Genomic DNA, 27,274 nt, shown 5'->3' on the forward strand with positions numbered 1-27,274 from the left:
CTAAAAAGTAAAAAAAAACAAAAAAAAAAAACACTTGAACTCATTCTATATCCATTTGGCTTTAACTGCCTTGTTATATGTACATCATTTCAAATTTTAACTACTGTGTGCGTCCGCTCCTACTCATTCACATGGCAAAATTAAGGATGAAGGATGGGAGGGGGAGGAGTCAAACTTGACAGTTACGGGAAAAGTCGGAATGTCGTTTAACTTTAGCTGCTTAGATCTATGGCTGTTTAGATCCAGCAAATTGGTTATTTCTGAACTTTATGGACTGCAATACACAGCTGCAGTGCATTGTGGTAAGTATAAGCATATGTTAAAGTATATGTAAACCCTCACCTTGTAAAACAATCCATTCAGCTTAAAATAGAAATTAAACACAAAATATTTGTGTATAGATATATAAAATAAAAAAAATTACAAATACCTATTTTTTCACACTTTTTTATATGTGAATTACATACCCTCTGTTCTCAGCTGCATAAGAGCTGGGGGCAGGCATGGACTGGCCATCGGGACTATCGGGAGTTTCCCGGTGGGCCGAATGGCTCAGGAGGATCAGCTCCATCACTTGCTGGAAAGAGCATTAAGCGTTATGCTCCCTCCAGCCTGCAGACTTTCCTTCCTCTCTCCCCCCTATCACATGGCCGGAGAGAGGAACGAAAAGCTGCCTTCAAAACTGTGAGTACATGTGGGAGGGGGGACTCTGATGTGAAGGGGGTTGCTGGTGGGGACTCTGATGTGAAGGGGGCTGCTGGTGGGGACTCTCTGATGTGAAGGGGGCTGCTGGCGGGGACTCTCTGATGTGAAGGGGGCTGCTGGCGGGGACTCTGATGTGAAGGGGGCTGCTGGTGGGGACTCTCTGATGTGAAGGGGGCTGCTGGCGGGGACTCTCTGATGTGAAGGGGGCTGCTGGTGGGGACACTCAAAGTTAAAGTGAGCCGGTCATGATGAAGTCCAGGGCCAAATGTTTGTCCCAGTCCAGCCCTGGCTGGGGGTGGAGAAACAGCAGCACACCGATCTTCCCAGTAAATCAGGGGTCTCAAACTGGCGGCCCTCCAGCTGTTGCGAAACTACAAGTCCCATAATGCCTCTGGCTGTGGGAGCCATGCTTGTAACTGTCAGCCTTGCAATGCCTCATGGGACTTGTAGTTTTGCAACAGCTGGAGGGCCACCAGTTTTAGACCCCTGCAGTAAATGGCTGTGCAGGGGGAGATGTCAGTACAAGCCTGATCATTGGATTAGCTCCCAGCACAGCTATATAACTGACTGCACTGTGCTCTCATGTCTAGTGTGGTCAGTTTTTAAAAGGAAAGCAGACACACTGGCAGGAACACCAGGGATTTCACACAAAGGAAGCAATACGAAGAAAACAGGATACATTTTCATGCAAGTTCATGGGTACAGCAGGCACATATCGGGAATCTGAAATGTTGGGTTGACACATTCCTTAGGTCTGACACCCCCTGTTTCTATCAGCTGCTTCTCAGGCTCTCATATGTGACTTGAAGGAAAAAGGCTGGGAGGTCAGTCCCCAACCGATCACCCATAAAGGGAATTTTAAAGGACTATCGGTATCAACTTATACAACTTACAAAGTTACAATGTAGCAGTCTGATCACTAGGTGACTGGGGAAATGCTTTCCCCTGCCTGCAGAAGAGAGAAGACTGATGACATCATCTCAGCCACCGGACTGGGGCTCAAGGGTGGCTTTTTATTGATAAGGTGCAGCTTTTCAGGAAATCGATACAGTTGTTGTATATTGTGACATGCCAGCAAATGATCTCTGCAGACTTGTAATAAATAACTCCTCCTTTCAGTTTGATGCTTTGTCCCAGGAAGCGAATTCGAACACGAAAGCTCTCGAACAAGCCAAGAATGAAGTGACGGACCTGCGCCGTCAGCTGCAAGCTTTAGAGATGGAGCATCAGAACCTGCAAAAGACGGTTAGAATCTTATATGTGTTCTCATTGTGAAATGATAGGCACCTGATCTAGGTAGCCTTGGAGTCTTTAAGCCACCAAAAGTGCCAGCATGCCACCACAGGCTATGGTTATCAGGGCCTGCTGAGACTTGCGGTACCACCAGCAATGGCTGAGCTGTGCGTTATACAAGGCTCGTTATCTTTTATTTAATTCAGGGGCGGGCTGTCTGGGAACAGGAAGTGTCCTACTTTACATTTAAAGCGGAGGTCCACCCTAAAGTGGACCTTCCGCTCATCGGAACCCTCCCCCCCTCCGGTGCCACAATCGGCACCTTTCAGGGGGGAGGGGGGTGCAGAATCCAGGTAACTGCACCCACTTCCGGGACAGCTCTCTGCGGAAAGGGGCGTAACTTACGCCCCTTTCCGCAAGTGCCCGCCCCTTCCCGCAAGTGCCCCGCTGCCTGCTGGGAAACACACAGCTCCCAGAGGCAGCGGGGACCATCCTTATTGCTCAGCGCAATTCGCGCATGCGCAGTAGGGAACCGGGAAATGAAGCCAAAAGGCTCCATTTCCTGATTCCCATACCCAAGATGGCGGCGGCAGCACCAGACAGACAACCTAGCGATTGGCTTCGGGTGCCGACATCGCGGGCGCGCTGGGCGGGTAAGTGTCACTATTTTAAAAGTCAGCAGCTGCAGTATTTGTAGCTGCTGGCTTTAAAAAAAAAATAAAAAACGCGGAGTCCCGGTGGACTCCCGCTTTAAGAAGCTATTTCCCATTTATAAAGGAGGACACTCCCTGATCCTGCAAACTCTCATGGTTTTATTTCAATATTTTTTTTTAATGTTCTTTTTAATATCTATAGGTTTCTCAAATGACAATTTATGTTTATGTATTTACTATTTATAGAGCATTCTTTCTTTTACAAATATGTATTTACACTGGATTCACTGACCAATATAGGTTTTCTAGGGAGAGAGAAGCAGAAGCTGTTTGCCTTCTCTCTCTCTCTCTCTCTCTCTCTCTCTCTCTCTCTCTCTCTCTCTCTCTCTCTCTCTCTGATTAAAAACTCCCTATGGTCTGAACACACCAGGGAGGGGGGAGCAGCCACTGCTCTCACACATTAAGAGCCCTTTTTCACACTGTGCCGCCTAGGGCATCAGCGGTAAAGCGGTGCTATTTTTAGCTCCGCTTTACCGTCATTTTAGCAGCGCAATTCGGCCACTAGCTGGGGTGGTTTTAACTCCCCCCTGCTAGTAGCCGAAAAGGGGTTAAAATCCGCCTGCAAAACACCTCCGCATCTGCGTTTTGTTGGCGGTATAGCAGAGCTGCCCCATTGATTTCAATGGGGAGGATTGGTGCAGAAGCGGTGAGTTCACCGCTCCTTCACCGTTCCAAAGAAGTGCTGGCAGGGCTTTTTCTGACGCCCTGCCAGCGCACCGCTCCAGTGTGAAAGCCCTTGGGCTTTCACACTGGAGTGAATGGAGCAGCTGTTTTAGGGAGGTTTGCAGGCCCTATTTTTAACGCTATAGCGCCTGCAAAACGCCCCCAGTGTGAAAGGGGTCTATCGTGTGTGGGTAAATTTCAGTTTGAGTACTTGAGCTCTGTGAACAGGCTTTAAACAAAGAATGTAGAGACTTGCAAAGGAGGCGACAGCTCAAGCTACTGGATGAAAATAAGAATAAAAATATTCAAGTTATTCTTTTTCACTTACACCCCCCCCTCCTCCAAGACATTCCCTTTCTAATTTGTACCCCCTCACATCACTGACCCACCCACTTCCCCTACATAGTGTGTGTGTGTGTGTGTATGTGTGTATATTTATATATACATATATATATATATATATATATATATATATATAGCTCTTTTCAACAGAAATGTGGGGGAATGCAGTTTTATCACCTCCAGTACTAAATGTATGTAATGGCAAGAAGTGGTGGGGTGTGTGCACAGGGTCAATTGTTGTTAGTGCTGCTGGGGAATCTATTGTCACTGGCAAGATCTATTGTGAAGGGGGTGTCTAGTCTTGCTGTTGAGGGGGGAACTTATGTTTCTGGGAGGGATCTACTGTTGAGGGAGGGGTCTATTGTTGCCAGCTGCTAGATTTCTTTCTTTCTTGGGGGCTCGTCCGGGATACGAACACGGAACCCTGTGGCTGCTGGGAGGCTTCAATTGTTGCTGATGTGGGTTTATTGTTACGGGATTAGGGGGGGTGGTTTGTTGCTGGGGGGGAATATATCAGTGCTGGGGAGATCTATTGTTGCTGGATGCAGGGGATGTATTTTACTGCTTTTCTGGTTATCATTAACAAAATTCCATACAAATAGTTTAGGGCCACGGAATGAATGGTTATGTATTTTCTAAAAGGGAGCAGTACTGGGAGGGGGTTAAGGGCTGGAACCAAGGGATGGTGCTTGGAGGTGGGTAAGGGGCAGAGATAAAGGGTGACTGGCAGTGTTAATTTTGTCGACTAAAATATTTACGTCGACTAAATCAATACTATTTTAGTCTACTAAAATATGACTAATGGCGCGTACATACGACCGGACTTTCCGGCAGACTAGGTCCGAAGGGATTAGTCCGTTGGAGAATCCGATTGCATGTGGGCTAGTCCGATCGTTTTTCAAAAAAAGGTAAAAAATCAGGCGGACCTAGAAATAGAACATGTTTCAAATCTATCCGACGGACTCAATTTCGACAGACTAAAATCATGAAAACCATTCGTCTGTGTGCTAGTCCGACGAACCAAAAACGACGCCAGGACAGCTATTGGCTACTGGCTATTGAACTTCCTTGTTTAGTCCCATCTTACGTCATCACATTCAAAACGAATGGACTTAGTCCATTCTTGTGCGGCCAAGTCTGTTCGTTCGGAAAAGTCCGTCGGACCTCCGCCGAAAGCCCGTCGGGAAGACCGTCGAACCTAGTCTGCCGGAAAGTCCGGTCGTGTGTACGCAGCATAAAACTAAAACAATTCAGATGAATAAAATGCAACCAAAAAATGGCATTTTAGTCAAAAGGCTAAAACGAAATAGAATGTATATCACAGCGGCTATATCTGTGTCTGTAGCGCACGTTCAAACCTTAATACCATAAATAATAAACACGTTATTAGATTTTTACCCCCCGAAGTATATAATGTTTGACAATAATGCATTCAAATCTAACTAAACCCATTAGCGTTTAGTCAACTAAAATGTTCTGGAGATTTTAGTCGACTAAAATATGACAAAAACAACTCAGATGACTAAAATACAACTAAAACTAAAATGGAATTTTAGTCAAAAGACTATAACTAAAACTAAATCGAAAATTGATGTCAAAATGAACACTGGTGACTGGGAAGGTGGGAGTAAGTATTCTATTATTATCCAAGCAGTCACCACACTCTGTCTTGTTCAATCGTTCGACCGACCATGCCCTTTTCTCAGGTACATATGTACCCAATGAAGGGTGGGGATGCCAGAAATTGCTGTATTGTACATTTCTGTGTACTTGGATAATAAACTTTTTCAAAGATTGAGCAAGATAAGGTGTGTGGTGACTTCTGGAACAATATATGATTTATGACGGATTGGAGCCTCTCGGTCTCCTGCCCCTGGCGAGGGGTTCAATGACTACACATGGATCCCGCACCTTACTAAGGCCTCATGCACACCATACTCCTGTTTAAGCATCTATTAGTTCTGCCATTTTTTTTTTCGTATGTATTTGTGCGCATTTTTGCACATATGCATTTTTTTGGAGCAAATTTATTATCGCATTCACAATATGTTAATGGACATTTGTACGAATGTACGCGCAAATGCGCGCATTAGGCGTAAATTACTGACCAAAGATGCAGATTTTTTCTAATTTTTTTTTTTACCGAATACACGTCGCTTGTTTAAGCGTCCGTGTGCATAGGCACATTACAATTAATGGGCTGTATTTTAGCTCAGTAAAAAAAATAAAAAAAAATAAGCTTTATTGAGATTGTTCAAGCTGCAGTGTGCAAATGGCCTATCTCACAAAAGTAAGTACACCCCTCAAATTTTTGTAAATCTTTTCTTCTATCTTTTCATGTGACAACAATGAAGAAATGACACTTGTCTACAATGTAAAGTAGTGAGTGTACAGCTTGTTATAACAGTGTACATTTGCTGTCCCCTCAAAATAAATCAACACACAGCCATTAATGTCTAAACGGCTGGCAAGAAAAGTGAATACACACCTAAGTGAAAATGTCCAAATTGGGCCCAATTAGCCATTTTTCCTCCCCCGGTGTCATGTGACTCGTTAGTGTTACAAGGCCTCAGGTGTGAATGGGGAGCAGGTGTGTTAGAGTTGGTGTTATCGCTCTCACTCTCTCATACTGGTCACTGGAAGATCAACATGGCACCTCATGGCAAAGAACTCTCTGAGGATCTGAAAAAAAGAATTGTTGCTCTACATAAAGATGGTCTCGGGCAGGGATATGCAATTAGCGGACCTCCAGCTGTTGCAAAACTTCAAGTCCCATCATGCCTCTTTCTTTGGGTGTCATGCTTGTGGCTGTCAGAGTCTTGCTATGCCTCATGGGACTTGTAGTTCTGCAACAGCTGGAGGTCCGCTAATTGCATATCCCTGGTCTAGACTATAAGAAGATTGCCAAGACCCTGAAACTGAGCTGCAGCACGGTGGCCAAGACCATACAGCAGTATAACAGGACAGGTTCCACTCAGAACAGGCCTCGCCATGGTCCACCAAAGAAGTTGAGGTCACGTGCTCAGCGTCATATCCAGAGGTTGTCTTTGGGAAATAGGCATATGAGTGCTGCCAGCATTGCTGCAGTGGTTGAAGGGGTGGGGGGTCAGCCTGTCAGTGCTCAGACCATACGCCGCACACTGCATCAAATTGGTCTGCATGGCAGTCTTTACAGAAGGAAGCCTCTTCTAAAGATAATGCATAAGAAAGCCACAAACAGTTTGCTGAAGACAAGCAGACTAAGGAGATGGATTACTGGAACCATGTCCTGTGGTCTGATGAGACCAAGATAAACATATTTGGTTCAGATGGTGACAAGCGTGTGTGGGGGCAACCAGGTGAGGAGGACAAAGACAAGTGTGTCTTGCCTACAGTCAAGTATGGTGGTGGGAGTGTCATGGTCTGGGACTGCATGAGTGTTGCCAGCACTGGGGGGGTACAGATCATTGAGGGAACCATGAATGCCAACATGTACTGTGACATACTGAAGCAGAGCATGATCCCCTCCCTTCAGAGACTGGGCTGCAGGGCAGTATTCCAACATGATAACCACCCCAAACACACCTCCAAGACGACCACTGCCTTTCTAAAGAAGCTGAGGGTAAAGGTGATGGACTGGCCAAGCATGTCTCCAGACCTAAACCCTATTGAGCATCTGTGGGACATCCTCAAATGGAAGGTGGAAGAGAGCAAGGTCTCCAACATCCACCAGCTCTGTGATGTCATCATGGAGGAGGGGAAGAGGACTCCGGTGACAACCTGTGAAGCTCTGGTGAACTCCATGCCCAAGAGGGTTAAGGCAGTGCTGGAAAATAATGGTGGCCACACAAAATATTGACACTTTGGGCCCAATTTGGACATTTTCACTTAGAGCCGGTTCACACAGCGGGCGATGCAAGGCGACACGACTCGCCTCGCCTCGCTCTCGCAAGTCGCCCCCGTTCTGTACAATGGAACCGTTCTGAGAGGAGCGACTCGAGTCGCTCCGACTCAGAAAAAAGGTTCCTGTACTACTTTTGGGCGACCTCGGGGCGACTTGCATTGACTTCTATACAGAAGTCATCTGCAAGTTGCCGCTGAGGTCGCGGCGAGGCAAGTCGGAGTCGCCTCGCCTCGCCTGCAGTGTGAACCGGCCCTTAGGGGTGTACTGACTTTTGTTGCCAGCGGTTTAGACATTAATGGCTGTGTGTTGCGTTATTTGGAGGGGACAGCAAATCTACACTGTTATACAAGCTGTACACTCACTACTTTACATTGTAGACAAGTGTCATTTCTTCAGTGTTGTCACATGAAAAGATTTACAAAAATGTGAGGGGTGTACTGACTTTTGTGAGATAATGTATGTGAAAAAAAAAAAACTATACATTAGCTTACAATGTTTTATAAACCTAAAGTAAAGGAACAATAGATAACAAGCTTGAAAGTAGAAAATACATTTGTTTAATTTAGGTTTGATTTCAGCCTTTAACCACTTAAGGACCGGATGGATTTACCTTCTTGATGACCAGGCCATTTTTTGCGATTCGGCACTGCACCAATTTAACTGACAATTGCGCGGGCGTGCGACTTTGTACCCAAACAGAATTGGTGTAATTTCCCCACAATCAGAGCTTTCTTTTGGTGGTATTTGATCCTCTCTGTTTTTTTTATTTTTTGCGCTATAAACAAAACAATGACAACAATTTTGAAAAATACACAATATTTTTTACTTTCTGCTATATGCGTGCACCCGCAGTGACTCATGCAGGAAACGACGTACGGGTACCTAATTTTGAGCTATAGGGCCATCCTGCCGCAGTATATATATGTGGTGGGCGGCCCTGGTTAAAGTGGTTGTAAACCCTCACATATACCCAGTGAAGTGACTGGCATCAGTTGATACACAGAGATGAAACAAATCATCCTACATATGTTGTACCTGTTTATCTGCCGCATTCTCTTCTCTGTATCCATTCAAAGTGCTGAATTTATAAGCTTGTCTGAGAGTTCAGAAAAACGGGGCGAAGCACTGAAGTTACACTCTGCAGAGCTCAGTAAGGAGAGCTCTGAGAGCTGATTGGAGGGAAGGGAAGGGAACCCCCCCCCTCCCCGCCTTCACACAGGAACAGAACTGAGGTTGTCAATCTGCTAGAGATCCCTCCCATGTCACCATTTTTTGCTTGGTGTCAGGAAAAATTGTCAGTAGTGACTCATGGTATTAGCAGAGGAATGAAGCAGCAGACATAAATGACACTTAGTGCTCTGGATTGAGACAAGTACACACTATAGGGGGATGTGTTTTGTTCATATTTCATGTCTGAGGTTTACAACCACTTTAAGGCCACATTGATAGCGGGGATGAGAAGAAGCAATATTATTGTCTTTCACAATATCCCGGCCCAATAGTGACCCTCGGTACTTGGAGTTAGAGAGCCTGTCCAAGGTCGATTGTTGTAACCTGCCGGGGAATCTATTGTCACTAGCGAGATCTATTGTGTAGGGGATGTCTATTCTTGCTGAAGAGGTCTAGGATCTTATGTAGCTGGGTGGGATCTCCTGTAGAGGAAGGGGGTCTATTGTTGCTGGGGAATCCTATGTTGCTGGGTGGGATCTCCTGTAGAGGGAGGGGGTCTATTGTTGCTGGGGAATCCTATGTTGCTGGGTGGGATCTCCTGTAGAGGGAGGGGGTCTATTGTAGCTGGGGGATCTTATGTTGCTGGGTGTGATCTCCTGTAGAGGGGGGACTATTGTTGCTGGGGGATCTTATGTTGCTGGGTGGGATTTTCTGTAGAGGGAGGGGGGTCTATTGTTGCTGAGGGATCTTATGTTACTGGTTGGGATCTCCTGTAGAGGGAGGGGGGTCTATTGTTACTGGGGGATCTTATATTGCTGGGTGGGATCTCCTGTAGAGGGAGGGGGTCTATTGTTGCTGAGGGATCTTATGTTACTGGTTGGGATCTCCTGTAGAGGGAGGGGGTCTATTGTTACTGGGGGGTCTTATGTTGCTGGGTGGGATCTCCTGTAGAGGGATGGGGGGTCTATTGTTGCTGAGGGATCTTATGTTACTGGGTGGGATCTCCTGTAGAGGGAGGGGGTCTATTGTTGCTGAGGGATCTTATTTTACTGGTTGGGATCTCCTGTAGAGGGAGGGGGGTCTATTGTTACTGGGGAATCTTATGTTGCTGGGTGGGATCTCCTGTAGAGGGAGAGGGATCTGTTGTTGCTGGGGGGTCTTATGTTGCTGAGTGGGATCTCCTGTAGAGGGATGGGGGGTCTATTGTTGCTGGGGGATCTTATGTTGCTGGGTGGGATCTCCTGTAGAGGGAGCGGGGGGTCTATTTGTTACTGGGGGATCTTATGTTGCTGGGTGGGATCTCCTGTAGAGGGATGGGGGGTCTATTGTTGCTGGGGGATCTTATGTTTCTGGGTGGGATCTCCTGTGGAGGGAGGGGGGTCTATTGTTACTAGGGGATCTTATGTTGCTGGGTGGGATCTCCTGTAGAGGGAGCGGGGGGGTCTATTGTTACTGGGGGATCTTATGTTGCTGGGTGGGATCTCCTGTAGAGGGAGCGGGGGTCTATTGTTACTGGGGGATCTTATGTTGCTGGGTGGGATCTCCTGTAGAGGGAGCGGGGGGTCTATTGTTACTGGGGGATCTTATGTTGCTGGGTGGGATCTCCTGTAGAGGGAGGGGGTCTATTGTTACTGGGGGATCTTATGTTGCTGGGTGGGATCTCCTGTAGAGGGATGGGGGGTCTATTGTTGCTGAGGGATCTTATGTTACTGGGTGGGATCTCCTGTAGAGGGAGGGAGTCTATTGTTGCTGAGGGATCTTATTTTACTGGTTGGGATCTCCTGTAGAGGGAGGGGGGTCTATTGTTACTGGGGGATCTTATGTTGCTGGGTGGGATCTCCTGTAGAGGGAGAGGGGTCTGTTGTTGCTGGGGGGTCTTATGTTGCTGAGTGGGATCTCCTGTAGAGGGATGGGGGGTCTATTGTTGCTGGGGGATCTTATGTTGCTGGGTGGGATCTCCTGTAGAGGGAGCGGGGGGTCTATTTGTTACTGGGGGATCTTATGTTGCTGGGTGGGATCTCCTGTAGAGGGAGGGGGGTCTATTGTTGCTGGGGGATCTTATGTTGCTGGGTGGGATCTCCTGTAGAGGGAGCGGGGGGTCTATTGTTACTGGGGGATCTTATGTTGCTGGGTGGGATCTCCTGTAGAGGGAGCGGGGGGTCTGTTGTTGCTGGGGGGTCTTATGTTGCTGAGTGGGATCTCCTGTAGAGGGATGGGGGGTCTATTGTTGCTGGGGGATCTTATGTTGCTGGGTGGGATCTCCTGTAGAGGGAGCGGGGGGTCTATTTGTTACTGGGGGATCTTATGTTGCTGGGTGGGATCTCCTGTAGAGGGAGGGGGGTCTATTGTTGCTGGGGGATCTTATGTTGCTGGGTGGGATCTCCTGTAGAGGGAGCGGGGGGTCTATTGTTACTGGGGGATCTTATGTTGCTGGGTGGGATCTCCTGTAGAGGGAGCGGGGGGTCTATTGTTCCTGGGGGATCTTATGTTGCTGGGTGGGATCTCCTGTAGAGGGAGGGGGTCTATTGTTACTGGGGGATCTTATGTTGCTGGGTGGGATCTCCTGTAGAGGGATGGGGGGTCTATTGTTGCTGAGGGATCTTATGTTGCTGGGTGGGATCTCCTGTAGAGGGAGAGGGGTCTGTTGTTACTGGGGGATCTTATGTTACTGGGTGGGATCTCCTGTAGAGGGAGGGAGTCTATTGTTGCTGAGGGATCTTATTTTACTGGTTGGGATCTCCTGTAGAGGGAGGGGGTCTATTGTTACTGGGGGATCTTATGTTGCTGGGTGGGATCTCCTGTAGAGGGAGAGGGGTCTGTTGTTGCTGGGGGGTCTTATGTTGCTGAGTGGGATCTCCTGTAGAGGGATGGGGGGTCTATTGTTGCTGGGGGATCTTATGTTGCTGGGTGGGATCTCCTGTAGAGGGAGCGGGGGGTCTATTTGTTACTGGGGGATCTTATGTTGCTGGGTGGGATCTCCTGTAGAGGGATGGGGGGTCTATTGTTGCTGGGGGATCTTATGTTTCTGGGTGGGATCTCCTGTAGAGGGAGGGGGGTCTATTGTTGCTGGGGGATCTTATGTTGCTGGGTGGGATCTCCTGTAGAGGGAGGGGGGGTCTATTGTTACTGGGGGATCTTATGTTGCTGGGTGGGATCTCTTGTAGAGGGAGCGGGGGGTCTATTGTTCCTGGGGGATCTTATGTTGCTGGGTGGGATCTCCTGTAGAGGGAGGGGGTCTATTGTTACTGGGGGATCTTATGTTGCTGGGTGGGATCTCCTGTAGAGGGATGGGGGGTCTATTGTTGCTGAGGGATCTTATGTTGCTGGGTGGGATCTCCTGTAGAGGGAGAGGGGTCTGTTGTTACTGGGGGATCTTATGTTACTGGGTGGGATCTCCTGTAGAGGGAGGGAGTCTATTGTTGCTGAGGGATCTTATTTTACTGGTTGGGATCTCCTGTAGAGGGAGGGGGTCTATTGTTACTGGGGGATCTTATGTTGCTGGGTGGGATCTCCTGTAGAGGGAGAGGGGTCTGTTGTTGCTGGGGGGTCTTATGTTGCTGAGTGGGATCTCCTGTAGAGGGATGGGGGGTCTATTGTTGCTGGGGGATCTTATGTTGCTGGGTGGGATCTCCTGTAGAGGGATGGGGGGTCTATTGTTGCTGGGGGATCTTATGTTTCTGGGTGGGATCTCCTGTAGAGGGAGCGGGGGGTCTATTTGTTACTGGGGGATCTTATGTTGCTGGGTGGGATCTCCTGTAGAGGGATGGGGGGTCTATTGTTGCTGGGGGATCTTATGTTTCTGGGTGGGATCTCCTGTAGAGGGAGGGGGGTCTATTGTTACTGGGGGATCTTATGTTTCTGGGTGGGATCTCCTGTAGAGGGAGCGGGGGGTCTATTGTTACTGGGGGATTTTATGTTGCTGGGTGGGATCTCCTGTAGAGGGAGCGGGGGGTCTATTGTTACTGGGGGATCTTATGTTGCTGGGTGGGATCTCCTGTAGAGGGATGGGGGGTCTATTGTTGCTGGGGATCTTATGTTTCTGGGTGGGATCTCCTGTAGAGGGAGGGGGTCTATTGTTGCTGGAGGATCTTATGATGCTGGTGGGATCTCCTGTAGAGGGAGGGGGTCTATTGTTGCTGGGGGATCTTATGTTGCTGGGTGGGATCTCCTGTAGAGGGAGGGGGTCTATTGTTGCTGGGGGATCTTATGTTTCTGGGTGGGATCTCCTGTAGAGGGAGGGGGGGGGTCTATTGTTGCTGGGGGATCTTATGTTGCTGGGTGGGATCTCCTGTAGAGGGAGGGGGGTCTATTGTTGCTGGGGGATCTTATGTTTCTGGGTGGGATCTCCTGTAGAGGGAGGGGGTCTATTGTTGCTGGGGGATCTTATGTTTCTGGGTGGGATCTCCTGTAGAGGGAGGGGGGGGGTCTATTGTTGCTGGGGGATCTTATGTTTCTGGGTGGGATCTCCTGTAGAGGGATGGGGGGTCTATTGTTGCTGGGGGATCTTATGTTTCTGGGTGGGATCTCCTGTAGAGGGAGGGGGGGTCTATTGTTGCTGGGGGATCTTATGTTTCTGGGTGGGATCTCCTGTAGAGGGAGGGGGGTCTATTGTTGCTGGCTGCTGAGGGATTTTTTCTTTCTTGGGGGCTCATCCGGGATTTGAACCCGGGACCTCTCGGTGCTGGGAGATCTATTGTTGAGATCCAATGCTCGATGTCTTATTTCCAATAATCCTGTTTTCATCCAGGTGGATTCTTTAGACCACGTCCTGAAAGATACAGAGGATCACTACGCCTCCCAGTTAATGGAACTGAACCGCATGCTTGCCCGACTCCAAGACGAGCTGGCCGCCTGCCGATCCGACATCGAGCGCCAAGTTCGAGATTACGACGCCCTGCTGAACCTGAAGTCCAAGTTGGAGAACGAAATTCACGACTACCGAACGCTGCTGGAGGGTGTCACTGACAAGTGAGACAATGGAGGCTTCCCCATTTCCTCGGGCACTGTGGGCTGCCAATTACCTTAAATCCAAAGTAATCTTTTAAAATCTGTTGCAATCTTAGCTGCGCTTTGCCGGCGGTTCTGCAGCGGTGCCCATTCATTTCAATGGGCAGGAGCGGTGAAAGAAGCTGCTTGCAGGACTTTTTTTTTTTAGCGTCCTGCCAGCGCACCGCTCCAGTGCGAAAGCGCTCAGCCTTTCACACTGGAGAGACAGGAGAGGCGCTTTACAGGCGCGAATTTTAGCGCTGTAGCACCTGTAAAGCACCTCAGTGTGAAAGGGGTCTAAAAACATTCATAGGGACCGGCCGGATGTTGACGATAAGAGATTTTGGGCGAGCCAGATGGTCCCCGAAGTCTCTATGATCGTTCGGAAGCCGGGCGCAATGTTATGATGTCACACCCGGCCTCTGCATTTGAAAAAATGCCGCCGCCTCGGCTGGGAAGCTGAAATCATTTTTTTTTTTTATTATTATTTTTTATTCATTTTTTTTTTTATTATTATTTTTTATTCATTTATTTTTTTTTTTTTCTTATTTATTTCCCAGCCTAGAGGAGAGATCTGGGGACTTATTGACCCCCCCCCCAGATCTCACTGTAAAGAGGACCTGTCATGCTGTATTCTTATTACAAGGGATGTTTACATTCCTTGTAATAGGAATAAAAGTGATCAAAAAAATAAATTTTAAAAGATGTAAAAAAAGAAAGCATGAAAATAGAAAAATAAAAGTGAAAATTAATAATAAAACAAATAAATAAAAATATGTAAAAAAGAAATCATGAAAATAGAAAAATAAAAGTAAAATGAATAATAAAACAAATAAATACAAATATGTAAAAAAGAAAGCATGAAAATAGAATAATAAAAGTAAAACGAATAATAAAAAAATAAAAATATGTAAAAAAAGAAAGCATGAAAATAGAAAAATAAAAGTAAAATGAATAATAAAAAAATAAAAATATGTAAAAAAGAAAGCATGAAAATAGAAAAATAAAAGTAAAATGAATAAAAAAATTAATAAATAAAAATATTTTAAAAAGAAAGCATGAAAATAGAAAAATAAAAGTAAAATGAATAAAAAAAAAAAATAAGTAAAAATATGTAAAAGAAAGCATGAAAATAGAAAAATAAAAGTAAAATTAATGATAAAAAAGAAACGTAAAAAAGAATGCATCAAAATAGAAAAATAAAAGTAAAATTAACGATAACATTTAAAAAAAAAAAAAAAGAAAGCATGAAAATACAAAAATAAATGTAAAATTAATGACAAAAAAAATTAAAAAATGTAAAAAAAAAGCATCAAAATAGAAAAATAAAAGTAAAATTAATTAACAATAAAAAAAAAAAAAAAAAAATTTAAAAGCACCCCCGCGTGCTCACTCGCAGAAGCGAACGCATACATGAACAATGTATGAAATACATGAAACAATGTTCCAACTACACATGTGCGGTATTGCCGGGCAGCACGGTGGTGTAGTGGGTAGCACTTCCACCTAGCAATGAAAAGGGTCAAATCCCAACCACGACACTACCTGCCTGGAGTTTGCATGTTTTCCCTGTGCCTGCATGGGGTTTCCTCCTTCCTCATCTGGTTTCCTCCCACACTGCAGGTAGGTTAATTGGCTTCTGTCCAAAATTGGCCCTAATATATGAATGTGAGTTGGGGACCTTGGATTGTGGAGACCAGTGTGTGTGTGTGTGTGTGTGTGTGTGGTGTGCTGTGTAAATTGACAGCGATATATGGGTACCTTAAATAAATAATATATACGGTAATGGAGGATGCAATGTGCAGAGACAGGGACAATTGTGGACACTCACTCTGGTTGGACTGGTGTCTTTATTCAACCTTACTAACTATGTAAACGTCAGAGCGAGAGCAATAATTCTAGCACAAGACCTCCTCTGTAACTCTAAACTGGTAACCTGTAAAAAAAAAATCTTAAAGCGTCGTCTATGGGGATTTTGAAGTACCAATATTTGGCGCCGTTCCACAAATGTGCACAATTTTAGTTTGACATGTTGAGTATCTATTTACGTAAAAAAATGGGCTAACTTTTCTGTTTGCTGTTTTTTTTTATTAATTTGCATTTTTTATTAATAAATAAATTAATTCAATTTCTAAATAAAAAGACATTTAAAATATTGCTGCTCAAATACCATGCGAGATAAAAAGTTACAACAACCACCATTTTATTTCCTAGGGTCTCTGCTAACAAAAAAAAAAAATATATATATATATATATAATGTTGGGGGATTCTGAGTAATTTGAATAATAAATATTTATTGTAATAATAATAAAAAAGATGATTATTACATGTAGGAGAGAAGTGTCAGAAATGGCCCGGTAGGCAAGTGGTTAAATACATCATGATGTGACAGATATTTTCTTTTGCAGAGATGGACACGAGGCTCCGGGACAAGGGGGTAAGTGAGCTTTCGGTAAGCAGAAAAGGACGGTACTGTTTTTTTTTTTTTTCCAACGTTCTAAACATGTAAAGCTGTTTGGATGCTTTGCTAATAGCTGCACTCCAATCATTAAATGCGTTTTTTAAATGCACCTTAATTTGTAATCTGTACAAACACAGCTCAGACTGAGAGCAGGGCAGCATCAAGGACCAATCAGCCGTACCTTGCTGGAAGGCAGATCAGGGTGGGTAGAGGGGGATGGGCTACTGCAGCTCATTCACTATGGGGTAGGGAACCTCGGCTCTCCAGCTGTTTTGAAACTACAAATCCCATCATGCCTCTGCCTCTAGGAGTCATGCCTGTGATTGTCAGGGTCTTGCAATGTCTCATGGGACTTGTAGTTTCAAAACGGCTGGAGAGCCGAGGTTCCCTACCGTGACACAAAGGGAGGGAGGAGAGGTTACTGCATAGCTCCCAACTGTCCCTGATTTGTCCCTCTGTCCCTCTTTCCTCCTCATTTTGGTCTGATCTATATAGATGTATATACATTGTACTTTTCATCTTTCAAAAAGTGTTTCTCAGCACTAAACCTTTCATCTGATTTCTAAATTGCTGCATTTGTAAATTTTAAAAGCCAATATAAAGGAATAGTAGTGGTGGTAAAAAAAAAGTCCTTGTGGATTCAATTAACCTTTTTCTTTTGGTTAAGTCTCCTTTAAGGGGGCGTGGCAGGGGGTGTGGCAGGGGGCATGTCCTATGCCTACATACGTTTGCTAGTAGGTGTCCCTCATTCCCATCTCAAAATGTTGGGAGGTATGGTTACTGGTCTTGCTTAGCGGCAGTATAGAAAAGTTAGGAGCTTACAGTAGAGCTCTCCAATCAGCAGAGAGCGTTACGGATTGCAAAGTTATAGACGTGACCCAGCAGAGTGGTGCGGGGGGGGGGGGAGAGGAGAGGAAAGTGTTGGAACTCTTCGGAGAGACCACTGCTTCCAGAGAGGGCAAGAAGTCCTTTGATGCAGCATGCTGGCAGGGGACAGGCTCTTCTACTCAGGCAGTGGCTGCTTTCTGGGGCTCGGATTACTTTACGTGTGTGTGTGCATGCGTGTGCGTGTGCGTGCGCGTGCGCGTGCGCGTGTCAGCCGAAAAAGCCCCAAAAATAGCTGCAAGTCACTTTGTTATTTATTTATTTTTTTCATTTATTGAAATTGATTACTATTGGTTTATTTTTGTCATGTTTAATTTACTTTATTAATTTTATCTAACCAATGGTAATTCTGACACTAAGGTATATTCAATAGTTATCACCTTACAGGGCATCTAACCCCGCTGGGTTAAATATTCAACACTGCACTAGCACCTATTTTTTTACAAGTACATGTATACATTTCCTTTTAGTTCCCACCAGCTATTTTTGGGGTCTAATATCAAGGTAAACACACTGGTTCAGATACGCATTATGCAGAGGGTGCAACACAGAAGTACTTTACCATCATAGAGACGTATTGTACAGAGGGTATAACACAGTAGCAAATTTCTATCATAGGTGCTATATGTTTATTTATATTTTTTTGTCCACCTTGCTTTCTTCTATCACTCTGGCATTATATAAATACATTCCTCCAATATATGTAGTTTCTTGCAGAGGTTGTAACACGTGGAATATTGGTACAATTCATTATTAAGCGTTACACCTTGCAGAGGGTGTATACACTGAGCATCGGTATTTAGTTTTAGTAATTTCCCCCCTACACAGAGATTGTACTCTGCAGAGGGTGCAACACAGAAGAATCACCACACCAGTTTTTAAAATCCATTAGCCAAGCCCTTTCCAAATTAGAACTAAATTAGATCCTTTCCCTTTAATTAATGCAATTTAAAATGTTCCATAAAAAACATTTTCTTCTGAGACCCAACACATCATTCACTGGTTCTATCTACCAGGCTCTTGTAAAAGTCAGGGCACCCAGTCTCTCTTTTTCAAGAGTGTTATATGGGAGGGGGGAAAAAAAACACATCCCCGGCATCCCTTTAGACATGCTTCTCCCTGGTGGCCGCTGCAAACTTAAAGCGGAGTTCTGCTTAAAAAAAAAAAAAAAATTTAAAGTCAGCAGCTACTAATACTGCAGCTGCTGACTTTTAATAATGGGACTCTTACCTGTCCCAGCAATGTGGGGGGAACGAAGCCCCGCTCGTCTTTGCGACGGCCGGCATTGTAACCGTGGGCGCCCGGCTGTGGCTTCACAGCTGGGCACCTACTGCGCATGCGCGAGCCATGATTGGCCAGGGCAATCATCTGGGACCTGTGACAGGTCCCAGATTATTGCTGAGCGGGAGGGGGGAGAGGTGATCTCCCTTCTGGTGCCGTGGAGCCCTGGGAGGAAGTGGGAGCTGGAACCCTCTAAAAAGAGGATATACGCACACACCCCCCCCCCCCCCAAAAAAAATGACATGGCAAATGTGGTATGTCAGGGGATCATCTGCCCTTAAAGTGCAAGTTCCATTTTTAGGTGGAACTCCGCTTTAAGCTGTGCGATCTACTGCTCAGTTGCTTGAGCATGCACCACTAAAGGGATGCTGGGGAGGTGTTCTTACACATAATGCTCATAAACACAACCATTGAGGGCAGGGTAAGGGGATAGCTTTTAGAGGCAGGGCAACATCAGTAGGGATCAAGAGGAATGGGGATGATGTCATTCAGATTGGTAATGATAATACTAATAGTGGAGTTCCACCCTAAAAAAAAAAAAAAAAAAAAATGGCATTTATGTGCAAAAAAAAAAAACATTTGGAGAAAATAAATGTATTTTTTTTACTCACCTCTAAATGGCTGTTGCTAGGGGGTCCCTCGTAGTCTGCCTCCTTCGGCGTGGCTCTTAACGTCACTTCCCCTCGGCGCAGGAAGGGAGATCAGCTCTGCCCCCTCCCTCTTGTCAATCATCTGCGACACGTGACAGGTCCCAGATGAGTGCATCTCATAGCGTGCAGCGCCGCTCACGCATGCGCAGTGCATGCCCGGCTGTGAAGCCACAGCCGGGCGCCCACAGTTACAATGCCGGCACCGCCGAGCGGAGGGGGAGATGAGCGGAGCTTCATTCCCCCGCAACCCTGGACCCTGGGTCAGGTAAGTGTCCGATTATTAAAAGTCAGCAGCTGCAGCATTTGTAGCTTCCGACTTCACATTTTTTTTTTTTTTTTTAAGCAGAACACCACTTTAAAGAAGATTCATTCTCTCCCTCTCTGTGTGAAAGGGGTCTAAATGCATTAAGATAAAAAGACTTGGGCAGATCCCCAATACTTACCTGAGCTCCGTTCTCGATCCAGCGATGTTGCACAAGAGATTCGGCCCTCCGGGACTCTCCCTCCTCATTGGCTCAGACAGCAGTGAAGTGCCATTGGCTCCCTCTGCTGTCAGTCAAAGTCAGCTGAGGAGAGAGGGGGGTGGGGCCAGGCCATTGCTCCATTTCGGCTGGGATGCCCCTCATAGCAAGCTGCTTGCTGTGGGGGGGGGGGGGGGGGGAGGCACTCAACAGGAGGGAGGGGACAGGAGCACCGGCGAGAGACTAGAGGAGATTCTGCCATTCTACTTTGCAAAACCTCTCAAACTCAGTCAGGTTGGATGGGGACGTTCGGTGCACAGCCATTTTCAGATCTCTCCAGAGATGTTCAGTCGGGTTCAAGTCTGGGCTCCGGCCGGGCCACTCAAGGACATTCACAGAGTTGTCTTGTAGACACTCCTTTGTTGTCTTGACTGTGTGCTTAGGATGGTAGTCAATGTTGGAAGGTGAACTTTCAGCCCAGTCTGAGGTCCCCGAGTGCTTCGGAACAGGTATTAATTGTGGATATCTCTGAACGTTGCTCCATTCAGCTTTCCCTCAACCCTGACCAGTCTCCCTGCTGCTGACAAACACATGCCTGATGAAGGGGTCCTGCGTGGCTCTGAAACTCTGCACTGCTTTGTGATGTGATCTTTCTTATTTAAAAATAAGTTTGGACACAATATCCTTGGTGTGCTGGCGAATATCTACCATATTTATCGGCGTATAACACGCACACCAAGTTTAGGAGGGAATTTAAAAGAAAAAAACTTTTTGGAGGGAAGTTTAAGGAAAAAAACTTACATTTAAATGCCCATCAATGCAGCCTTATCAGTGTCAATTGCAGCCTTCCATTGCAGCCTTTCCAGTCATTTGCAGCCTCGTTAGTGTGTTTGCCATTTAAAAATGGAGCCGCCGAGATACAGAGCGGATGTCCTGTGTATCTCGGCGGCGCTCGGTAGTTCTCGGCCTTTCTCAACGGCCTTCGGGTATTTTCGGCAGCAATCGGCCGTTCTCGGCTATTTTAGGCCACACTCGGCCATTCTCGGCTTTCCGAAAGCCGCCGAGAACGGCCGAAGATAGCCGAAAATACCCGGAAGCCGCAGAGAGCGGCAAAAGGGGATAGAAACAGCGGGGGATCGGCGTATAACACGCACCCCCGATTTCCCCCTGATTTTAGGGGGGAAAAAGTGTGTGTTATACGCCGATAAATACGGTACATATCATATAAATTCCAGTATCCAGCTTGTAATCACTACAGCACCCAGCAGCCTAAAGAGCTTATTCCAGGAACGTGTGCCATGAGAATATGGACTGCTGCTGACAAACAACCCCACACCATGATGCTGCCACCACCACCACCATGCTTCACTGTTGGGATGGTATTGGGCAGGTGATGAGCGGTGTGTGGTTTCCTCCAGACATAATGTTTAGAATTGAGGCCAAACAGTTCAATCTTGGTTTCATCAGACCAGAGAATCGTGTTCCTCAGCCTGAGAGTCCTTCACGTGCTTTTTTTCCCCCTCCTAACTCAGTGGGCTTTCATGTGTTGTTTTTACGGAGGGGAGGTTTCCGTTCACCCAATTCTGCCATAAAGCTCAGATTGGTGGAGGGCTGCAGTGATGGTTGTCCTTCTGGAATTTTGTCCCATCTCCACCCAGGATGTTCCTCGGGTTCATGGTCACTGATAGAAAAATAGGATTTTCCTCCGTCTGCAGAATCGGACAGTAGCGGAGGCGGACAATAGCGGGTGTCTGTGGATGTTCATCCGCAGACACCCGCTATCCCATAGGGATGCATGTATGTCCATATATCATCCGCAAATGGATGGATGAAATACGGACATACGTTCCGCATGTGTGAAAGGGGCCTTAGAGGTTGACCGATATGGGTTTTTCTCTGGCCGATGCCGATATTTAGGAATCATGATGGCCGATGGCCGATATATGATGCCGATTTTTTTTTTTTTGGGCCGATACGTTGGGCCGATTTCCCACTGGGGCTTTTTTTAGGTGCTTTTGGGCTAAAAAATAGTGCATGTAAAGTGCCTGCAAAACGGCTCCCCTGCAGTCTGTGTGAAAGCCTGAGTGCTTTCACACTGAGGCGATGCGCTGGCAGGATGTTAAAAAAAAAAAAGTCCTGCAAGCAGCACATTTGGAGTGGTGTATACCGCTCCTCCACCACTCTTGCCCATTGATATTAATGGGCACCACTGCCGAAGCGCATGTAATGTGATTTGGCAGCGGCGCTTCACGGGAGCATTTAACCTCTTCTTTGGTTATATGCGCCCCACTAGCAGCCGAATAGCACCGCTAAAATGATGGTAAAGCACTGCTAAAACTAGCAGCATTTTACCATCAACGCCTGCCCGCTCCAGTGTGAAAGCAGCCTATAAAATAAAAACAGGTAGTCAAAAATTTTGGACAAAAAAAAAATGGGCTAACTTTACGGTTTTCGTTTTTTTTTTTTTTTTTTTTTAATCCATTTAGTGTATTTTTTTCCCAAAAAAATTGCATTTGAAAGACCTCTGCGCAAATGCGTGTGACATTAAATATTGCAACAACCGCTATTTTATTCCCTGGGATCTCTGCTAAAAAAAATATATATATAATTTTTTGGGGGTCTAAGTGATTTTTTGGCAGAAAATACAGGACTTTTACTCGTAAGCAACAAGTGTCAGAAAAGAGTCTTTAAATGGTTAAACTGAGAACTTCTACACACAGAGGGCCCATTCTTGGCAGACTGCCCAGAGAGGAAACAAGTGGCTTCTATGAAGACTCAGGCAACTTGCATTGACTTCTATTACAGAATTCATTTGCAAGTCGCGCTGTAGTTCTAAATCTGCCTTTTTATCAACTCAATCGGCCGATCAATTAAAAAACGGCAAATATCGGTCGATATTTCGGCCAGCCAATATATCGGTCGACCTCTAATCTTAATACTTGTGCCAATGTGATATTTCAGTTTTTCCTTTTTTTACACATTTGCAAACATTTAAAAAATGTTTTCACTTTGTCATGGGGGGGGGGGGGGGGGGGGGGCGCTGACTGTAGATTAAGGAGTAGTAAAAATGAATTTAACCACCTACGGACCACCACACGCAAACATACGTCCTAAGTCCTAAGAGGAATATCGTTGTTATGGCAGCAGCTAGTTGCCTTAACCCCGGCATCCTCTTCTTTGGCCGGCAGTCTGCTTTCCGATCAGATTTACGGATTCGCCGCTCCACCACTTACCGGAGCCGCCATTTTAGTGTAAATATGAGATGTGAGGTCTTTTTGACCCCAGATCTCATATTTAAAAGGTCCCATCATGCTTTTTTTTTTTTTTTCCTATTACAAGGGATGTAACAGCGCTCCGCTGATAAAGTCCCGAGGGACATAACGCATACGGATGCGACATCACCCGCAGCCATAGCTGTTTACATTCATGCGGTTATACCCAGCACTGGGTCATGTGTAGGGATGAGCCGAACACCCCCCGGTTCGGTTCGCACCAGAACTTGCGAACGACCCCCGCGTTCGGTACGAACGTTAGAACCCCATTGAAGTCTATGGGACTCGAACGTTCGAATTGGAAAGTGCTCATTTTAACGGCTAATATGCAAGATAGTGTCCTAAAAAGGGTTTGGCGACCTGCCTCCTGCCTCAGGGGACATGGGTCACTGCAAAAAAAAGTTTTAAAAACTACCGTTTTGGCGGGAGCACTGATTTTAATGACGATTAAAGTGAAAAAAAAAAGTGAAATATTCCTTTAAATATGGTGCCTGCGGGGTGTCTGTAGTATGCCTGTGAAGTGCCACGTGTTTCCCGTGTTTAGAACAGTCCCTGCACAAAATTACATTAAACGGAAATAACACCATTTAAAACTGCTTGCGGTTTTAATGTTATATCTGGTTCCTGCAATATGGTTGAAAATCATTGAGAAACATGGCATGGGTAGCCCTCCCTGCCCATTACCAGCCTATTTGGGTCTTGTACGCATATTAAGGGGAACCCCGTACCCATATTAAAAAAAGGAAATGCGTGTGGCCCCCAGGCCCTATATACTCAGAACAGCAGTATACAGGCGGTGCAAACAAGACAGGGACTGTGTAGGTTTGTTGTGTTAAGTTGAATCTGTTTGTCATTTTCAACCGGTACATTTTTAAAGTGTAGCTCCAGTCAAAAAAACTATCTTTAAGCTTTTTGGAAAACATAGGGAAGGGTTATCACCCCTGTATAATTTGTTTTGTCGTCCATCTTTTTTCATCTCACTTGCTGCTGTCTCCTTGCGTTTGCAAGTAGGAGATGTTTGTAAGTTGGATGTTTGAAAGTAGGGGCCTGCCCTATATTATAGCGGTATGTACTGGGTACAGAGCACGCAGACAGCACGCACTATCTCCTAACACTACTGACTGCAAGCTCTATTATTAACCACTTGTTAGCCCAATGTTTGCATAAAGTGAAAGATGAAGTTATGCTGAGTAAATAGATATCAAACATGTCACTCTTCAAAATTGCACATGCCCGTGGAATGGCGCCAAACGTCGCTACTTAAAAAATCCCCATAGGCGACGCTTTAAATATTTTTTTACTGGTTACATGTTTTGAGTTGCAGAGGAGGTCTAGGACTAGAATTATTGCTCTCGCTCTAACATTCTCGGCGATACCTCACATGTGTGGCACATGCGAGCACATGGGGACATGGGCGCTTTAATTTTTATTTTATTTTTTTATTGTTCATTTTACTTTATTTATTTTAGTTTGACATTTTTTTTCCCAAAAATATATTTTTGATCACTTTTATTCCTATTACAAGAAATGTAAACATCCCTTGTAATAGGAATATGGGGTGACAGGTCCTCTTTACAGTGAAATCTGGGGGGTCAATATGACCCCACATCTCACCTCTAGGCTGGGAAGCCTGAAATAAAAAATAAAAAAAAGATTCTGGCTTTGATCGTACTGGCGAGTTGGTAGAAGCACCGGAGGGCGGTGAGGGGTGGGGGGCGTCTATGGCTGGGTATTTCAGGGTATCACCGAGTATGGCTGGGTATCTCTGAGTATGGCTGGGTATGGCAATTTATGGCAGGGTATTACAGAGTATTGGCGGGGTATTGGTGGGGTACTACAGAGTAATAGCAGGGTACTGCACTGCAGAGTAATGGCAGGGTACTGCACTGCAGAGTAATGGCGGGGTACTGCACTGCAGAGTAATGGCGGGGTACTGCACTGCAGAGTAATGGCGGGGTACTGCACTGCAGAGTAATGGCAGGGTACTGCACTGCAGAGTAATGGCGGGGTACTGCACTGCAGAGTAATGGCGGGGTACTACAGAGTAATGGCAGGGTACTGCACTGCAGAGTAATGGCAGGGTACTGCACTGCAGAGTAATGGCGGGGTACTGCACTGCAGAGTAATGGCGGGGTACTACAGAGTAATGGCAGGGTACTGCACTGCAGAGTAATGGCGGGGCACTGCAGAGTAATGGCGGGGTACTGCAGAGTAATGGCGGGGTACTGCACTGCAGAGTAATGGCAGGGTACTGCACTGCAGAGTAATGGCGGGGTACTGCACTGCAGAGTAATGGCGGGGTACTACAGAGTAATGGCAGGGTACTGCACTGCAGAGTAATGGCGGGGTACTGCAGAGTAATGGCGGGGTACTGCACTGCAGAGTAATGGCAGGGTACTGCACTGCAGAGTAATGGCGGGGTACTGCACTGCAGAGTAATGGCGGGGTACTACAGAGTAATGGCAGGGTACTGCACTGCAGAGTAATGGCAGGGTACTGCACTGCAGAGTAATGGCGGGGTACTGCACTGCAGAGTAATGGCGGGGTACTGCAGAGTAATGGCGGGGTACTGCAGAGTAATGGCAGGGTACTGCAGAGTATGCACTGGTATTGCAGAGTATTGGCAGGGAATTGAGGGGTTAAATTCGGTGAGCAGCGATGTGGGCACTGCAGATGCAGCCCACATCGCTGCTGACACCGATCTCTTTCCCCTCCGCTGTACCGATCGGTACAGAAAGGGGAGGTAGGAACAGGCGTCATAACATGACGCCGGTTTGTTTCCAAGTGATCACTCCGTCATTTGACGGAGCAATCACGTGGTAAACGGCCGCTATGAGCGGCCGTTTACCGTGATGCGCCGGGTCCTATGGACCCGGCGGTCACGGATGCTCTCGAGTGCGCACACCTCGGGGCACGCGAGAGCAGAATTCTGGGAGGCCGTTAATTAACGGCCTCTCTGAGTTAAACAACCGCCCTGAAGCCGTTAATCGGCAATGGGCAGTTGTTAAGTGGTTAAAGCTAGATCACTAGCTATATAGGTGAGGTGAATATAGTGGTGTATACTGCAGTCAGGGCACAGACAACAACCACTACACAGCAGCAAGATAGGAAATCAGCCAAAAACGATTGGTGTGTACTGTGTTGAAGGTACACAGAACACCCACTGCTTCAGATGCAAAGTAACACACTACAGGAGGCCGCCTTAAAGGCGGCCTTATATAGTGTGGGGCGTGCACTACACAGCCTGAGCTATGATTGGCCACAGGCAGGATGCCTGTGGCCAATCATGGCTCTCCTCGCTGCCGGCGCTGCGATTGGCCAAGCATGCGGGGTCACAGTGCATGCTTGGCCAATCATCGGGCAGCAATGCACTGCGCCAACGCAGTGCATTGTGGTCCGCGCGCGCGTCACTCGAATTTTGACGCGAACGGCCAAAACGTTCGGAATTCGCCGAACGGCCGAACGGCCAATGTTCGAGTCGAACGTACGTTCGACTCGAACACGAAGCTCATCCCTAGTCATGTGTGCCTGACTTGTGAGTTTTATTTCATTTTTTTTTTATTCTATAATAAATTGTACATCTATGCAGAGAGCACTATGTGTTGCTTTTTATTTTTATGATCTATGTGACATTTGAGTGGAGATCGTTGATCGATTCATTCCACCATAAGGAGATGCCTAGGAAGTCCGTGTTGGTTTACAATTTTTAACACCCCCCTGGGGGAAGGTGTGATAGACCCTCTATAATTAAAGGGTCCATTCGGTGAGGTGAGCTGCCATCTTTACCATTGGTGGCGGTTTGAATTTTCCTCGAAGTCACCTGCATACAACATGTATAGTTCATCACCGAAGACACCACAGATTGTTTTTAACCGATTTATGGACTTTTATATTATTTTTCATATATTTCTTTATTAGTGCTGCACTTTTTTTTTTTTCTTTTAATGTTTTTTGCTTAGGGATTTGAATTTTTAACTTTGGTGTTCAGCAATTATCTCGTGAATAGGTTTATATTATTGTTGTATTGTATTATTATACGGATATGTCCTCTATACATTTCTAGTACAAGGGATGTTTACATTCCTTGTAATAGGAATAAAAGTGACTTCTTTTTTTTTTTTTTTAAAGACTAGTGTAAAAATAAAAAAGGTAAAATAAATAAAGAAAAAGTGTTTTTTTTTTTTTTTTTTTTTTTTTTAACGCACCGAGCTCGCGTGCAGAAGCGAACGCATATGTGAGTAGCGCCCGCCTATGAAACCGGTGTTCAAATCACACGTGAGGTATCGCCGCGATCAGTAGAGCAAGCGCAATAATTCTAGCCCTAGACCTCCTCTGTAACTCAAAACATGCAACATGTAGAATTTTGTAAACGTCACCTAAGGAGTATTTTTAAGGGTAAAAGTTTGTCACCATTCCAAGAGCAGGAGCAATTTTGGGTATCACATGCTGGGTATCAATTTACTCGGCATATCATTATCTTTCACAATATTAAAAAAAAAAATTTGGCTAACTTTACTGTGTTCTTATTTTTTTTTTTCATTTAAAGTGCTCTTTTTTTTTTTTTTTTT

General features: G+C 45.9%; 1 protein-coding gene across 2 annotated transcripts in view; it reads left to right on the forward strand.

The window, feature by feature from the left end:
- The window catches only part of LOC143925066 (keratin, type I cytoskeletal 18-like), a 54,336-nt gene that overhangs the window by 26,475 nt on the left and 587 nt on the right, over positions 1-27,274 (forward strand). Inside the window, exons 5-7 of one of the 2 annotated variants that reach the window (XM_077449644.1) lie at positions 1,825-1,950; positions 13,457-13,677; positions 16,105-16,148. In XM_077449644.1, coding sequence (XP_077305770.1) covers positions 1,825-1,950; positions 13,457-13,677; positions 16,105-16,141 — 384 coding nt within the window. In that variant the 3' untranslated portion in view covers positions 16,142-16,148. The remainder of the gene's footprint in view (positions 1-1,824; positions 1,951-13,456; positions 13,678-16,104; positions 16,149-27,274) is intronic. The other variant, XM_077449643.1, reaches the window with a different exon arrangement.

This window comes from Lithobates pipiens, unplaced genomic scaffold (genome assembly GCF_037356315.1).
Source record: "Lithobates pipiens isolate NorthernLeopardFrog02 unplaced genomic scaffold, aLitPip1_a1.2 Scaffold_22, whole genome shotgun sequence".
Taxonomy (NCBI): Eukaryota; Metazoa; Chordata; class Amphibia; order Anura; family Ranidae; genus Lithobates; species Lithobates pipiens.